At 45.4% G+C, this 18,262-nt stretch overlaps 1 protein-coding gene across 2 annotated transcripts in view; it reads left to right on the top strand.

The window, feature by feature from the left end:
* Positions 1–18,262, top strand: part of DOK5 (docking protein 5) — a 107,323-nt gene that overhangs the window by 62,211 nt on the left and 26,850 nt on the right. The window contains exons 3-5 of one of the 2 annotated variants that reach the window (XM_014579313.3): positions 11,117–11,231; positions 11,310–11,450; positions 18,045–18,234. In XM_014579313.3, coding sequence (XP_014434799.2) covers positions 11,117–11,231; positions 11,310–11,450; positions 18,045–18,234 — 446 coding nt within the window. The remainder of the gene's footprint in view (positions 1–11,116; positions 11,232–11,309; positions 11,451–18,044; positions 18,235–18,262) is intronic. The other variant, XM_006134664.4, reaches the window with a different exon arrangement.

The raw sequence follows: 18,262 nt of genomic DNA, 5'->3' as shown, positions 1-18,262 counted from the left end.
ATTATTTTTTTTTTAAGTCTGCATTAGGACACTTCCTAAATGTGAAAAATATGCTAGTGAGTCTCATACATGGAGTGCCTGTATGGCTTACTGACGTAACTGGTGTTGAATTTCAGAATGAGCCTATAGAAGCCAGCAGTGAATTGCAACTTCCAGACCCTGACTTCCCCAATCAGTGCAAATGCACAACCAAATAACTAGGAGACTGTACGTATGCAATCAGAGATACTATGCACACCTAACTTATCTGGCCTTTAAACATACAGATATTTATCTAAAGACTAAAAGACTTACCTGGTGTTGCCTGGGTCCTTCAGGGCAGTGGGCTGGAGGTGTGGGGGGTGCAGGGCAGAAGGCTGGGGGTGTGGAGGGTGAGGGTTGAGAGCGGGCTGAGGAGGGGCTCAGGGCAGGGGGTCCCATCCAGCAAGGCTTTCTGTCCTTCCCTTGCTGGAGGAGCCTTTTCTCCCCTTCTGCCTGCCACAGGGGCTCAGAGGACTTTTCTCTTTCCCCCCACCCCAGCTGGGCCCCTGATCCGCATGCGTCTTCTGTTTTTCCCCCAGCTCTACCTGTCTGGCAGGGGCCTTCCCCCTCCACCCACCTCCCGCCCCCACCCCCGGTTCTATGGCCAAGGGCTGGTGGTGGGGGGAAGGGTTGGAGTAGAGGCACTATTTAACCCTATCTGGCAGAGCCCCATCCCTGCTGGCCACTCCCTTGGAGGTGCGGCTGCCCCCAGGGTCTCTCTGCAGGATAGCTCTCCCCTGTACTAGCTGCCTCCAATGGCCACTCTCCGTATCACGTCCCTCCTCTCTGTGCCTCTTCCTTGCCACGTTAGGGAAAACAGTCCCATTCCTGGCACTTCCCATTTTCTTGGCATAACCAATCCCTGACTTTGCTTTAAATTAGGATAAGAGGAAGCTGCCTACCAGATTTGGTGGTCCCGGCTCTTACCGTTTAGGATTAGTTCTTGAATAAATGGAGAGAGAGACAAAAAGCTGTAAAATGTATATAAAGAGAAATATGAATAAGGGAACGCTATAGATGTTTTAAAATGAATGTTCCCCCAAGGTCAGGGAAAACACCTCATGTGAGGTTACGGCCAATGGCAAATCCTGAAAAGTCTAAAATCCTCAGATCAATTTCACATTATTTTTAAAAGACTCTCTAGATTTCTTTTTTTTTTTTTTTAATTTTTATAATGCCTCTGACCGCTCCTCCAACTAATCCTCTAAATGTCAAAGGTCTTTTACTGGACAAGCAAGTAAAGGGAAATTCAGTTATAGCGCATTGTTTTCATCTTTCATTCATAGCCCTGCTTGTTATGCCTGGTCATTTGGGGCCACATTCACAGAGGTATTTACACACCTAATTGCCTCGTTGAATGCCAGAGTCCAACATTTATGCTCCATTGACATTCATCAAACCACCACTCGGGTGTTGTCTAATCTTGTGGATGAATCATTTCCCACAGGTGCTTACATTTCTACTGAGGGGCCTGCACTATATTGTCCTGCAGCTAATGAGCTGCTTGGAGCCTTAGCTCATGCCCTGGGCTTGGTGGGATTCTCAAGCTAGGCATTCCCCTGCCTGCTTCATCTGCAGTGCCCAATCTGATAGGCATCCTCAAAGCATGCTTTCTTGCTCGCAGGACAGGAGAGAGCAAATGGAGAATTTTGGGGACTGAGGTAAGCACACATCTGGCTGAACATCCAGTAGTCCAGGAGTTAGTGTAGTTGACTCAGGTCTGACCTTCTCTGCCTCATTTGGAATAGGTTTCCCTTCTCCCAGTAAAAAGCTCAGGGTGCGTCTAGACTACGTTTTTCTTTCACAGGAAGATATGCAAATTCCGTGGTAATTTACATATCTTCTTCCGATCACATTTTTGAAAGAGGGTTTTTTTTTTTGAAAAAGCAAGCAGTTTAGACGCTGTTCTTTTGGGGAAAAAAAAAAAACCTTCCTCAAAAATTGAGGTTTACAGGTTCTTTTGAAAAAAATTTTTTTTTTCAAAAGAACCGCATCTAAACTGCTTGCTTTTTTGAAAAAAAAAAACTCTTTCGAAAAAGCGATCGGAAGAAGATATGTAAATTACTGCTGAATTTGCATATTTTCTTTCGAAAGAAAAATGTTGTCTAGCACACCCCCAGATGTGGATCATTCTCATTTTCTTGTTTTGAAGCTGTTCCACATTGTATAAATTATATTTTCATGGGAGCAGGGACTAGAACCTGACTCTCCAGGTAGAGAGTAAGTCTCTTGCTTCCCTTCCCACCTCCAGGGCCTAATGAATATTTAAGTTTACAGAGAAGAGAGACCCACCCAGATCAGCCTCTAAGTCTGGTGGTTAAGCTCTTGCCAATGCTATGAGAGATGTTGATTAAAGTCAAGCACAGGAGGGATTTGAAGTAGGTCTTTCACATCCTGGGTGAGTTCTTAATACCCTGGGCTATTGACTACAGGTTGTACTAGGGATGTGGGGGTATGTCTACACTACCCTCCTATTTCGAAATAGAAGGGTAATGTAGGCATACCGCAATTGCAAATGAAGCCCGGGATTTGAATTTCCCGGGCTTCATTTGCATAAGCTGGGCGCTGCCATTTTTAAATCCCGGTTGGTTCGAACCCCGTGCCGCGCGGCTACACGCGGCACGAACTAGGTAGTTCGAACTAGGAAGCCTAGTTCGAACTACCTAGTTCGTGCCGCGTGTAGTCGCGCGGCACGGGGTTCGAACCAGCTGGGATTTAAAAATGGCGGCGCCCGGCTTATGCAAATGAAGCCCGGGAAATTCAAATCCCAGGCTTCATTTGCAATTGCGGTATGCCTACATTACCCCACTAGTTCGAACTAGCGGGGTAGTGTAGACATACCCTAAGTGACTAGTCGAGTCGCTACTCGGCTAGTTGCTTCTCTAATGGGGGAGCAGGAGCCAGTGCTGCGGGGAACCATCTTAAAAGGCGGTTCCCCCCAGCACTGTCTCTGCAGGGGAGGCAGAGATGCAACGGGGGATTGGGAGTGAGCCTAACAGCTCTTTATTTAAAAAGCAGAGGCGCAGTGTCTGGGACCAGGTCCAAGCCGGGTCAACTGAGTCCTGGCTTGCGCCCAGTCCCCTGCTTCACCTCTGCCTTTTAAATGTAGTAAGATCTGCCCAGCTCTTACTACATTTGAAAGGCAGAGCCACAGCGGGTTTAGCTCCCAGGGTCGGGAGCTAACCCTGATATGGCTCCGCAGTTTCCCCCCCTTATCGACTAATATAATAGTAGATGGAAATTGCATCGACTACTCGATTAACTGATTAAATGCAATTTAACATCCTTAGGTTGTACCTCCCTGGTCAGCAACCTTGGGACCTGATTGGTCCTGAACCAGAGACTCTATCAGGCCAGGGGAAGTATGATGCCAGCTCCTCCACTGCTGCTGGGTGCAGGACTCCACTCTGGTGGCAGCAGAGGGGCTGACATTGACTGAGCAGGGACTGGGGGGAGGTGCTTGGGGGAAGAGTCAGGTGGATGAAAAGCCCCCGGCCACGAGCTCCGTGGGGAGTATTTCTCCTCCCCTCCCCTGTTCCCTTTCCTCCCTGCCCTTGAGTGTCATCAATGTGCTATTTGCAGCACTCCAGAAGCTCTGTGAGGGCAGGGGAGGAATTGCTGAGTGTGGTACTGGTTTTCCCAGGTAGGGCTCCAGCTGGGAGCAACTGTGGTATGACAGACCATAGGTGTTGACAGACCATAGGTGTTGCCAGACTGGAAGTCTGGATGATAGAGATTCAACCTAAAGTAGGGTTGTGTCTCATCCCCATGATTTTTTTTCATGCGAAAGAGTTGACCTGGCTTACTCACCCCACACTAGAAGGTTCATGGACAAAAATCTCAGGCAGAGATAGATGCTTCCTTCTGGCCAGTCAATAAGGACATTTCTACATAGAAGGACATAACTAGGAACCTGCTTTTCAGCTCCGGCAGACAGACTCACTAGCTCTGCTTGAGCAAGCCCAGTAAAAATAGCAGTGTAAACAGGGATGGCATGGGCTAGACACTCAAATACATACCCTGGGGGTCCAGATGGCTTTGTACTTGCCCACAGATGCTTTGTGGGTCTGGGCCCAAGATGCACCCTCGTACTTGGAATTTTAATCCAGGTGGTTACTCATCTTGCTGGCTTCTGCGAATCCCTTTCTTAGGTGCCAAATTCTCACCATAAAATGGTGTGGGAGCTTCTGTCTGTCTTGGGGCTGAGAATTGCACAGGGTGGCAGGGCCCCATCATTGTAATGCATAATGTGTAAACCATCCTAGTCAGGATTTCAGGGATGGTGCAGTGTCTAGGTCAGGGCTAAAAGTTGTCTGAAAAATTGCTTTCCCCCAGCAATCTGTGGTCCTTGTATTTTGCATGCCCATTTTTCAATGTGTAAACAGAAATGAAAGTAAGCTGGTGCACCCCACTGCCTCACTCTGGCAAGGAGCTGGCCGGCTTGCTGCAGTGGGAGTGGCAGTGCACCCCAGCCAGGCTCCTGGTCTTTCTGCAGACTGCTGTGCTAAGCAGCAGGCAGCCAGGCAGGTTAAGGAGGCTGGCTGGAGGTGTGCATCCCCACCAGGCTGGGACTGCCCCAGCCCTGAGCCCCGTGCACTGGGAGCCATTTCAGGAGGGGAACTGCAACAGCACACACCAGGTCACTCATGCTTTTCTTCCTCTTCCCCTGACTATCAGGGAGCTATGGGAAAGTGCACAGCCTGCTGCAATCCTCTCTCCCAACTGCCCAGAGGAGGGGCAGGGGAGGAATGCAGCATGCTGTGCATTGTCCCCTGGCTCCCTGATAGGGGAAGGGAAAGGAGAGCAGCTGGGTTGGGACAGCCCACTGCCCACTCACCTTTTAATCGGTTAACTGGTTAAACATTATGTGGGATTTTACAGCCTTTGAACCCCCACATTCTGCAACCTTGACTCCTTCACCCCACACTCCAGCACCCTGCCCTGAGCCCCTCCTCACACCCCCAATCTGACTCCAGCCCCCCCCTCCAGCCCCACCCCATATCCTGAGCCCCACACACTTACATTTTGTTACAGGTTCTGTTGTATCTCATCCCCTTATCCCTCTGCCCTTCAGGCCCCCGTACTGCAACACAACAGTAGCTATAAGAAACTTAAAATTACTTTTACCCCTCTGTTTAAATTAAGCAGATGTTGGGTTTTCATTTGCAGAGTAGGGGTATATGCACGGATTTTAAGATCAGGACTGAAAGTTTGCCAGCCCTACATATGGTTTAAAATATCTATAGCAGAGAAGCATTACAGGTCAGAAAAAAGCAGGTTAATCTTTGGGTTAGTTCTAAAGGTTAATGGTATATGGACCTTGTATGTATGTGTGGCATTAGCCTCCTCTATAAAACAGGTGCTCAAATCTTATGGTGATGAACAAAGCATAATAATTTCTGTGGATGTTCGCTTGTATAGCATAATTTATTTGCTAATTACCAGATTTTAGCTGTCCCTTCTATGAATGCATGGGGAGGGTTCAGTAGTTTCATTACTGATCCAGATTCCAGGGAACAGTCCCGTATTTAATAGAGAAAAATCAATGCCTCATTAAGATAAAAGAACAAAAATCCTTTTGAAATAAGTACCTTAGTAAAGTATTGTTCTACAAATAACATCAGTTTAACTTTGGAATCTTTTATTATTTTTTTACCATGTACTGTATAAAGGTTAAGTGGCTCTATAGATGTGATTTATTTGGGGCCAGGCTATAGTTTGGTGACTTATGTAAGAAAGTCATTTGAAGCTTAAGAAGTGGGCTGCAAATTTGTGTACACAAACAAATTGGCCGCTTATTTCATTCAGTCCCACAAGGGAGGAAAAATAATTAGGATACAGGCTACAAACGCTGGTCAGAAAATTGCCTTTTAGGTAACCGTCTTATGTTCATTTGGTAAACATAAATAAATCATCATCTACAGATTACCATATGCAAACAAAAAGAGGGGAGAATATCTAATTCTTGTTTCTCTAAATCTCTTTTGACTTTGCAACATACCAGAAACAGTCTTAATATTCCAATATTATACCATCTAATTGCATAATGCCGACAGGAATATACCGATTCCTCAAGGGGATCTGAGTTTTAATCCAGTCATATTAATCTTCCCTTGAAACAGCAGAAGTAATTTAAACACTCTTTCTGTCTAGTTACAAAATAATCCATTTGGAAAATTGAATTGTGTAATTTGTAATTGTTTTCCAAGCTCGCTAATGCAAAACTATATTGGTAGCAAATTAAACATTTAAAGTATGATCGCTCTGCTAATCACTGGCTGTTAAGCATTTATTTTAATGAATACTTTCATTTTATTCATAATAAGAGTCTGGTCTGAGACTTAAAGATTGGCAGGGCACTTTTGGTGTCTTTATTGGAATATCATACATTAAGATTTATCAGGCATATTGTGGTGTAAAATATATGTGCCATTCCTTACCGTGAAACGACAAGTAATATAAAACTGGTAGCCAGTGGTTATGGATCTGAAGCATAGCTTGAGTGAACATATGAACCAAGGGACTAGTTCTGAGAATGATAGAGTTGGTGATATGTTACTAGTAAATCCAGTCTCAAAATTCAATAGGTGGTTTTAGCCTTAAGCCTTCGACAAGCCAGAACTGGAAGCTTTATGAAATATAATGTAATTTTTGTCAGATTTCAGTCCCTAACAGCCTTATGTGCATGAAGTTTTGCACAAGCAAATGTAGAATCTAATGACTGATAATTTGCCTTTTTAAGAAAGGTGTGGTATACGTGGCCCTCTAAATTTTGAAACAGATGCTAGATTGTTAGCAGGTGTTTGTGGCTGCAAAGGCAGATGCAAGTAAGACCTTGTCCACACTACGTAGTGGATCAATGCTGCAGCGATTGATCCATCAGCCATCAATTTATTGTGTCTGCTGTAGACAAATAAATTGATCTCTGAACGTGCTCCCATCAACACTGGTACTCCACCAAGACAAGAAGAGTAGACATCATTAATGACAGAGTAGCCCCTGCCGACTACTGCATGCAAGACAATTTGGGAGTGCATGTATTTTTTGGAAATTTGGACTTAATTTTGAGTTCCTTGGTATTTAGATGCCAAATTTTAGACACACAGACCTGATTTTCAAAGAAGCTAAATAGCTATAATTTCACTAGCTGCAGACAGTCAATACTTTTAAAAAAATTAAGGCCACGGGGTGAAATCCTGACCCAATTGGAGAATAGAAATAGAATATCCATGGATAGCAATAGAAAATCAATGAATTTCACCCAGGCTACGTCTAGACTACATCCCTTTTTCGGAAAAGGGATGTAAATTAGACGTATCGCAATTGCTAATGAAGCGAGGATTTAAATCTCCCGCACTTCATTAGCATAAAAATGGCTGCTGCTTTTTTTCGGCACGGAGCTTTGTCGGAGAAAAACGCCAGTCTAGACGCTGATCTTTCGAAAAATAAAGCCTTTTCCGAAAGATCCCTTATCCCTTTTGAAATAAGGGATAAGGGATCTTTCGGAAAAGGCTTTATTTTCCACAAGATCAGCATCTAGACTGGCGCTTTTCTCCGACAAAGCTCCGTGCCAAAAAAAAGCGGCAGCCATTTTTATGCTAATGAAGCGTGGGAGATTTAAATCCCCGCTTCATTAGCAATTGCGATACGTCTAATTTACATCCCTTTTCCGAAAAAGGGATGTAGTCTAGACATAGCCCCAGTGTATAAGCAGGATATTTACAAACAGAAGCCGTAACTGATTTTACAATCACATGCAGTATTGGGCACCATGAAGTTAACAGTGATGAAAGTGAGTGAATAGTACAGAAAATCTTCTCTGCTTTGTGACATGGTATGCTCATAAAGAGCTAATGTGAAAGGAAAAAGGAATTGAATGAAAAAAAATTACTGTTCAAATGGATGAACTTTGGAATTTCAAGCATGAATTGAAGCATACAGAATTGCTATTGAAACATATTGCTCTGCCTTTTGGATTACCACCGTCATGCTTCATAGCGGCATGACCTTTGAGATGAATTGATAATGTCAGTACTTCCCCTCCCCCCCCATCTTCTGTTGTATATTCCTCCCAAACTCCTTAGACATGCTATGCTGAACAACTGAAAACCCGTGTTTAAATCTGTAGACTGGTCTCTCGAAAAAAAATCTTTAATATTTGTATCAAAAGAATTCTATTGGAAGCTTTTCAAAGCTTAGTCACCTGACAAGGTTGCTCCTTGCTGGCCTGGGAAGGCCTGTGGAAGAGGGACTACAAATCTACAATAGCACTTAAGCACATGGTTTATTGTAAGTGTGTGCTAATCCCTATTTAAGATGATGAAGGCTGAAATCTTGCATCCAATCTGTTTGCTTTAGATTCTTGCATGGTAGCTCTGGTGTTTGTTCTTTTGTGGCTTCAGCAGAAAGTTCTCTCAATGGCACAGGAGTCCCAGTAGAGGGAAACCACTTGCATATAAGTCCCCTGAGCAGAGTGTTTGCCATTATGGATCCACTCCTTGACACCAGATAGGATTCCCCAGTTCTCTTTCAGTTCAGTTCCACTTCACAATAAATTTTGAGCATGTTGCCACTAGGGATGTAAACGACTAGCTGAGTCGACTACTTGCTTCCCTGCCTTTCTTCCTCTGTATCCGAGGCAGCGGGAGGAGGGGAGGGGAGAAGCAAGAAGTCGGTGTTGTGCTTAAAAGCCACTTCCCCCCAGTACCATCTCTGCAGTGTGGGGGTTGGAGGGCAGGGGAGGTTCAGGTCAGGTCCCAGACCACTCCACCTCTGCATTTTAAATGTAATAAGAGCAAATTGTATCAACTACACGATTAGCCAGTTACCTACTTCACATCCTTAGTGGCCCTTGGCCAGCTGAACCACTCCAATAATATCACTAGAGGAATTACTGGTAGAATGGTTATGCAAATGAAGCTATTTGAAGTAAAGCATCTGGGGCTCCAGCCACTGCTCATGCAGTAGTAGTAGTGGCCAGAAGCACCCCAGGCCCTTTTGAATTGTCAGGCCCTAGGGCAGTTGCCCCCTTTGCCCCTCCTGGCAGCGGGCTTGTGCTTCTTATATTCACCAATAAATGGGGACCGAAAGCTCCTTCTGACCTGCCTCCTGAGTTCTAGGTAAAAAGCTTATGCAGATGATGCAGCTCTGGGGCCATTCTTTCCCTTATTCAGCAACAAATCAGAACAGAGAGCTCCTTGTTCTCTAGAACTTCAGGTCACCATGCTTATATTGATAGTCTTGTTAATATGCATTAGGGAAGCCTCTGTGAAATATCATTAGGGATGTGAATAGGTAACTGGTTATCCAGTAAGCATCAGCCTTATTGGTGATGCTTACGGGCTAACCATTAACCGGTTCCTCGTGAGCAATCCCCCACCCACAGCCTGCGGCGGGCGTAGGGCTGCTCCAGGTGGCAGCTGAGGCCAGGATCTGGCAGCTGACCCCAGTCCCAACATGGGGGCCAGGAGCCAGTAAGCGGCAGCTAGCACTAGCATGGGGCCTGGGTGCAGGAAACCTGCAGGATGGGGGTCACCCCAACCCAGCTGGAGCAGTCCCTCGCCCAGGATTCCACTTATTCAGTTAATCTGTTAAACATCAGGTTAATCTAATGTTTAACCGGTTGACTGATTCATCAGGATTTTATTTCCCTAGTCGTCGTCGTCGTCATGTGCCATTAGGCAATCCTCATGAAATAGTACATTACAAATCAATGGTACTTCCTACACAGTAAGGTAGTGCTTAGAGTGAGTACAGACAGCAGAATCTGGCCTTTATGAAAGTGTACCAAATATCTAGAAAAAGACAACTTTCAAGAAAACTTTGTTCTGGATATGTCAAGTCTAACAGAAATCCTTGAACGAATGCCTATACCCGCTTTTGGCAGTGGTCTTCCTCTATGGGGTGGTCTTCTACCAACCACAACATAAAGGCTAAATTGTTGCAAGAATGCCATATGGAGTAAATTAGGTTGCTTCACCTGATCAATTTAAATTCTGCAGACCAACACAACACTCTTTTTAACATCAGTCTGGTTAAGTGTTCAGTAACTGGAGCTTGTGAAGGACATTCTACAAAGTCATGCAAGGATAGTCAATTAGCTTTGTCAAGGGCCAAATTTCTTGGTCAAACTTCAGATGCCAATGAAAATAGTAAGTGCATAAAAAGATTTCAAGGTCCATTTTTTAAGCATCTGGCAGTCCATATTTGGCCTGCGATCCATCTTTTGACTACCCTGAAGTAGAGCAATGTCATTCATACGAAGGTATGTCCCCTGGGGCTCCAGCAGCGATTTAAAGGGCTCAGGCTCACGTGTGGCAGCAGCTAGGAGCCCTGTGTCCTTTTGGATCTCCAGGTTCAGTGCAGTTATCCCCTTTCCCTCAACCCCATATCAATGGACCTGCCATGACTACCAGGGGAGGCAGGAGCTAAATACAACCTCTGCGTGACCACTAATCTTACACAAATCTTGCACTTCCTCTTTGCTATGGTTGTGAACAATGGGGAAAGCTAAAGCAAGCGTAACGATCCAGGCCGCACTGCTTCCCGCGGCTCCCGTTGTCTGGAAATGGCGACTGGAACCAACGGGAGCTACAAGGCTCCATGGTAAGGGATCTTTTAAGTAAACTAAGTGGCGTGGGCCCGTTAGCGGTTTTCCCAACGTGGGCCCGCAGAACACTTTGAGAAGCACAGCTCTAAATGAATGGCTCAAATGAAACCTTTTCTCTTGGTCCTGTTGCTACTTCTGCTGCACTTGTTTGTTCTTTCCCATGTACTTCATAGGAGTGCTTCCTGCATTGGTGCGAATGATGCTTCCTGGAGAGAGAATTCCACCGTTCCTGTGATATAAATCTGTTTTTAGTGGGTTTCACTGGAGCTTGCACACAGAATATGAGACAGAATATGGCGCCATCATTTAGAATCTTCAAGTTCATCTGAAAGCCTGATTCAGGTCAAGATGGCTGCTTCTTAAGTGTGCTCCTGGGCTCATTCTCTTTGTTCTTTTCAGCTTGGCTTAATGCTTTTCTCTTCTCTCCTCTGTTCAGTAGTCATTATTCAAGGCTCCTAATGAGAACTCCAAATTGCTCTTTTTCAGGTCACAGAACTCAATAATGTGAAGAATATCTCACGACTGCCCAAAAGCACGAAGAAACATGCTGTAGGCATTTATTTTAATGATGACACCTCCAAAACCTTTGCATGTGAATCAGGTGGGTAAGCTGGCACAGTATATTAAAAAACACTGGAATGTTAATTGTGAACTATAAATCTATTGTACCTACACACAGATTTTCTGGGCATTTATACAGAACTCGAGGCAGATGAGTGGTGCAAAGTGCTGCAGATGGAATGCCTAGGAACGCGAATTAATGACATAAGCCTTGGAGAGCCTGACTTGTTGGCAACTGGGGTAGAAAGGGAGCAAAATGGTATGTATACAAATATTGAACTTAGTGTGTACAGCATTTTAGAATATAATTCCTACCCTGAGTGCGTGGTTCAATTACTGAAATGTTTGGGCCATGCACATAGAAATCAGAAACATACTCAAGCTTTTACAACCTGGTGCCCTCCCAAGTCCCCCACCCTCCACACTGTTCCTGATTTTTATTAGCATTAATCTGTTCTGCTACTCTGACAGGGTACGTCTACACTACAGCGCTAGTTCGAACTAACTTAGTTCGAATTAGTTAATTCGAACTAAGCTAGTTCGAACTAACGCATCTAGAACTAAAAACTAGTTCGAACTAGCGTTTTGCTAGTTCGAACTAGTAAGTCCACATTGAGTGGACTCTGAACAGGGCTTAAGGATGGCCGGAAGCAGTGCCGGCAGGGCATAAAAGGAGGACTTAGAGCATGGAGATACTGTCTCAGGCTAGCCGAGGGCTGCGCTTAAAGGGTCCCGACCCCCACCCCGGACACACAGTTCTAAGGGGTGCCCCGCTTGCAAAGAAGTTCTGGCTTGGAGTGCCCTGAGTGCCCACACTGGGCACATCACACCACTCGGCCATCAGCCCGGCTGCACTTGCCGCAGGCTGCCATCTGGGGAGAGGGAGTAATTGGGGGGCTGCAGGAGAGCTTCCACCCCCAGAAGCCCGCAGAGCCAGCCCAGTCCTCCCCATCGGGGGCTCGTACCCCATTCCTCCCTCACCTCCTTCCACTCGCCCTTCCCTAGCCCCCCTTCTTCTTGATGTACAAAATAAAGATAACGTTTCTTCCAACATTGACTCTGTCTTTATTGAAAAAAACTGGGGGAGACTGGGAAAAGGAGGTGGGAGAGGGGAAGAGAAAGGCTGGGAGAGGGGAGGGCAACTAACATGATCAGGGGTTGGGAACAGGTCCCAGATGAAGAGAGGCTACAGAGACTGGGACTGTTCAGCTTAGAAAAGAGGAGACGGAGGGGGGACAGGATAGAGGTCTGTAAAAGCAGGGGTTGGGTGGAGAGGGTGCATTCAGAAAAGTTCTTCCTGAGATCCCATAAAGAAGGACTAGAGGACACCAAAGGAAAGGAATGGGTAGCAGGCTTGAAACTAGTAAGAGAAAGTTGTTCTTCTTGACAAAGCAAATAGTTAACCTGTGGAACTCCTTGCTGCAGGAGGCTGTGAAGGCTACAACTAGAACAGAGTTTAAAGGGAAGTGAGATCAAGTCATGGAGGTTGGGTCCATGGAGTCCTATTAGCCAGAGGGTAGGAGTGGTGTCCCTGCCCAAAGTTTGTGGAAGGCTGGAGAGGGATGGCACGAGACAAATGGCTTGGTCATTGTCTTCGGTCCATCCCCTCCAGGGTCCCTAGGGTTGGCCGCTGTGGGCAGACAGGCTACTGGGCTAGATGGACCTTTGGTCTGACCCAGGACGGCCATTGTAAGCTCAGGGCTCAGTGTCGGGGGTCTCAGTGGACCCCCTTGATTTTCATGCACACCTGGTCCTGGGTGGCCAGGCTGGCAGCTCTCCTGCCCTAGACGGCCACTTTCCTGTGCCTAGTGCGGAGATCGTGGACGAGGTCCACGATGTCCGCACTAGCCCAGGAAGGTGCCCGCCTCTTGCGGTCCAGGGCAAGCTCCTGGGAGCCGCCAGCCTGGTCCCGGCAAGAGGGGGTGGGCTGGGGGGCATCGGGTGGGTGGCTCTGTGCCGTGCCAGGTGCAGGGTCTGCTAGCTGGGTGCTGGCAGGCTTGCACCTGGCACGGGCACCGTAGCCAGCCCGTGCCCCTTTAAGGGGTCCGGGGCCGGGAGGGGGGCATAGAGTTTCCCTGGTGTTGGCCAGAGTGGCCACCAGGGAAACCTGGGGAGGGCTAGCCTCCCACTAGTTCGAACTAAAGGGCTACACAGCCCTTAGTTCGAACTAGCTAGTTCGAACTAGGCGTTAGTCCTCGTAAAATGAGGTTTACCTAGTTCGAACTAAGCGCTCCGCTAGTTCGATTCAAATTCGAACTAGCGGAGCGCTAGTGTAGCGCATAGGAAAGTTAGTTCGAACTAACGTCCGTTAGTTCGAACTAACTTTCTAGTGTAGACATACCCACACTGATCTAGATTTTAGAAACATTCTGGTTAGATTTTTCAGGCAAATTAGGTGCTTTGTAAACTCTTTTGGGGGCAGAGAATGCATTTTGGTTCTGCATTAAGAAAGTCCCAACCCAGATAAGGTCTCAGTCCATGACTGTGGCTCCTAGGCAGAAATTGAAATAACTCCTGCAACAAAAATAATAAATAATAATTGCATACATAATCTGAGCTCAAGGATTTTATGTGCAAATGGAAATCAGTTAATTGTATGCTCACAGGGGATTTCCATGATTTAATTACTGCACTCAATTTCACTAACTGCATGGAAAATATAGTTGTGAATTCCTTTTGTGCGGGCACATGCATATACCCAAACACTTTGAAAATACACTCCTCCTTGAGGAGCATAGGCTGGAATTTCTCCTCCTTTCAAGCAGCCCTAATTATTAGCTTATTTCCACTCATATCTGTATACTGGCCAAACTTACTCATAGTCAGATGAACCTAAAAGAGTTAATTTTAAAAGCTTAGATCAGTGGTCTCCAATCTTTTTAACCACAAGATCACTTTTTGGATTTAAGTGCAATGTAAGATCTACCTCAAACCCAAATATTCCTGTCCTGTTTCCTTCCCGCCTGTTCTTTGAGGCCCTGCACCTGCTCCACCCCTTCTCCAAGGCCTCACACTGCTCACTCCATCTGCTTTACTCCCCCATCTTCCGTCACTTTCATCAGGCTGGGGTAAGGGGTTGGGGGCAGGCTCTTGTGTCAAGGGGTTCGGCGTGTGGGAGGGGCTCCGGGCTTAGCCCAGGGCAGTGGATTGGAGTCTAGGAGTGGGGTTCAGGGGGCAAACTCTAGGAAGGAGTTTGGGTGCAGGGGACTCATGTCTGAGGCAGGAGGAGGTTCAAGGTTCAGGAAGCAGGCTTTGACTGGGCACCATTTGAGATGGCTTCCAGGCGGTGGAGCAGTGGGGTTAAGGCAGGCTTACTCCTGCCCGGGCCCTGCACCGCTCCTGAAAGCAGGTGGCATGTACAGCAATGTGCTCAATGTGCTGCCCCTCATCTACCGGCACTGACCTCACAACTTCTATTGGCCATGGTTCCCTGTTACTGATCAATGGGAGCTGCAGGAGTGGTATCTGCAAGCAAGGACGGCATGTGGAGAACCCCTGCTCTGCCTTTCTCAGGGGCTACAGGAACATGCCAACCACTTCCAGGAGCAGCAATTATCATCAGGATAATGACTCCAGCTATGACAGGTTCAGCATTTTAGAACTCGCTAGTCAAAGAATTAAATTTAAGTGTAAGAGAGAAATGAAAATGATGAAATGCACAGACCAGTCAAAACCCCAAAATAACCCACTCTGCAAGCAGTAAAAGAAGTAACAACCACCACCCACGTATGTGTTGGGTTGGGAGATGAGAGCGAAGGACCGTGTGTGTTTGTGAGAGTGACAGAGATTTGCATTGCCAAGCTCCCTCCATCCCCTTCTCTCTGTGTGGAGATAGGGGAGAAGAGACACCCTGACATCAGCGCCCCCCTCTTCTCCCTCCCACACCCTGCACAACAAGCAAGAGGCTCCCGGGGGGGGAGGGGGGCAGCTCCAAGGCAGTGGACAGGAGCAGCATGACAGTGGGGGAAGGGGCAGCTGACGTGCCAGCTTGATAGCTTCCCATCCAAACCAGTCAGGATCACATGCCAGAGGCTCCAAGATCTACTGGTAGATCCCGATCTACTGGTTGGTGACCACTGGCTTAGATTGTCCTTTCACCTGAAGAAAATCTGGAATTCCTTTTAGCAGGATTTTTTCCCGTCTTTTAAAAAATCAGATTTCAGAGTTAAAAATCTAAATCTGTTTCATTCGATTGTCTAAGTGCAATTCCACTGACTTAAACAGAATTATATCATCACAGCACATATGTAACAGGGTGGAGAATCAGATTCTAAACCTCTAAAATACAATCCTTGCTTGAAATTGAATATTTATTAATGTTTATATATTGATTGTATTTTTTAACATGTTAATTAAACATATTGATTTACTTGCAACTTTCCTCTATCGATTCTGATTGTTACTCATTTTCATTCAGTCCAAAATATATGCACCAAGTCAAATGAATAAAAAAGGTGGTGAATGAGAAGAGACCAGTTTGACAAGCAACTGAGGAGCTCTGGATAATTCCATGTGTATGAGAAGTAGACTGAAGGAATCCTCTTTCCAAATTGCATTTATATAGACTTTTAAGCAATGTTGAACATACATTAGAGACTTATTAAATGCAGACTTGCATTGCATTTAAACTATTCTTGTGACTTTTTATAATTCAACCATAATTATTAGAAGAGAAGTTCATTACTATAGTTCTTCACAATAACATACATATTCTGAATGTAAGGTCTGAATAAATAGGCTTTGATCTCTCCTAATAAAAAGCCTATTTGGGTAGAGAATGCTGAATCTTCTTTGCAATCCTAACTGGGGCTACAGGGGATATCCGAGTTAGTCTGTTACAGAAAAAAACAACAAATGGTCTGGTAGCACTTTATAGACTAACAAAACAGGTAGATGGTATCACGAGCTTTCATGGGCACAGCCCACTTCTTCAGATGACTGGAGTCATCTGAAGAAGTGGGCGATGTCCACGAAAGCTCGTGATGCCATCTACCTGTTTTGTTAGTCTATAAAGTGCTATCAGACCATTTGTTGTTTTTAACTAGGGCTAGTGCATTGGAGAGTTTCACAGCTCCCCCTGAAAGCCATAGGTAGCTAGTGTTGTCAGTGATAGAGATGCAGCTGTGTTAGTCTGGTCTAGCTAAAACAAAAGGCAGAACTATGTAGCACTTTAAAGACTAACAAGATGGTTTATTAGGTGATGAGCTTTTGTGGGTCAGACCCACTTCCTCAGATCAATTTGTGGAAGAAAATTGGCACGACCATATATACCAAAGTGATACAATCAAAAAAAGTGAACACATATAATTGACAAATCAAATTTTAGAACAGAGGTGGGGGGTGAGGAGGGAAGATAGTGTCTGTGAGGTAATTACATTAGGGGTAATAATTGGGGAAGCTATCTTTGTAATGGGTGAGATAATTAGCATCTTTGTTGAGACCCATACATAAAGTGTCAAATTTAAGCAGTGAACTTGTTGTCAGTGAACTTGTGTAGGTCTGGATCCATCAGCCATGTCCCAGACACTTCCCAGGCCAATATTCCCTCTATTTTTTTTCCATCCATTCTCAGAATAAATGTTATGTGCACCGAGGCATGTATGAATGTACACCCCCAATAGAAATGCATGCTACCAGCTGTGGGTGCTCTGCTAATCAGCTAGGCAACATTTGAATCTCTCCTGAGTAACTGCCCAAGTGCTCAGCTTACAGGGAACACTGCTCCAGGCTATACCAGACCTCACCTCCCAGGTCGCTGGAGAGTGTAGTTGTGTGGCATTCAGAGAGCTGTTAAATTCCACTATGTGGCTTCTCTATGGTTTCTTACCCTCTCAACCCCACATGTTGAATCTTGACAGCTTGAACTTTCTCCTTTGGTGTTTGGAGGTCAAAGCTAGACAAATTCAGACTGAAAAAAAAATGTGTGGGGTGTGTTTTTTTTCTTAATAATGAGAGAAATTAACCACTGGCACAATGTAACAAGTTTCATGGTGGATTCTCCATCACTACTGATTTTTAAATCCAGATGGGACTTTTTTTTTTTTTTCAAAAAGATCTCCCCTAGGAATTATTTTGGGGACATTTTTCAGACTGTTATGCAGGAGTGCAGACTAGAAGATCATAGTGATCCCCTTTGGCCTTGGAATCTATGATGCTATTAGGCCCTTCCTACATAATATGCAGTAAAATACACACTTGCCCCAAAGAGCTTGAATCCTCATTTGCTTTATAAGGTGGTCATGCTGATAACATTTCATTAACTTTAAGATACCACTGCAATGTACTGTTCTTATGGTGTTTAAATGGCTTCACTATATAGGCCAGGAATGGGCAACAAGAAGTCTGCGGGCTGGACATGGTTGACCAGGGTTAGCCAGTGGCAGGCCACCAGATACTTTTTTTTGCCTGCACTTCGGCTCCCCTTAGCTGTGGATCGCTATTCTTGGCCAATGGGAGCTGCAGGCCATTCTAGTGAATGATATCCTGCCCATGAGTTGCTTATTGCTACTTGCGCAGAGCTGGCGCAGTCTGCTGAGGGAACATACGAAAATGCATGCAGCCAAATGTTTATCATCACTGACGGAGCAGGAGACCTGTCAGGACGCCACGTCAGTCAATCCTGAGTTTACTGTATCGCTGTCCTGAATAACTACACTTGTTACAGGCAGTAAACTGCCTATACATTTTATAAACAGATGCAATCAATTGAGGGAAGCGAATTTTTATCCTTGGAGTAATTGCTAAAAGTGGCCATACATCTTGGTAATTCTGAATACAAGAAAAAAGTAAAACCCTATAATGTCTTCAACATATAACTTAGAGACTTTAGATCAACCTTTTGTTTTTCTTCCAGAAAGATTCAATGTATATTTGATGCCATCCCCCAATTTAGATGTGCATGGGGAATGCACCTTGCAGATAACATTTGAGCATATCTGTCTTTGGGATATCCAAAATCCCAGAGTAAAACTCATCTCTTGGCCATTAAGTGCCCTCCGACGGTATGGACGAGACCCGACTTGGTTTACATTTGAAGCAGGGAGGTGAGTTTGGTTTGCTATTATGCTATAA

The sequence above is a fragment of the Pelodiscus sinensis genome, chromosome 18 (genome assembly GCF_049634645.1).
Source record: "Pelodiscus sinensis isolate JC-2024 chromosome 18, ASM4963464v1, whole genome shotgun sequence".
In the NCBI taxonomy this organism is placed as follows: domain Eukaryota; kingdom Metazoa; phylum Chordata; order Testudines; family Trionychidae; genus Pelodiscus; species Pelodiscus sinensis.
This window is presented reverse-complemented; position numbering and strand designations above follow the sequence as displayed.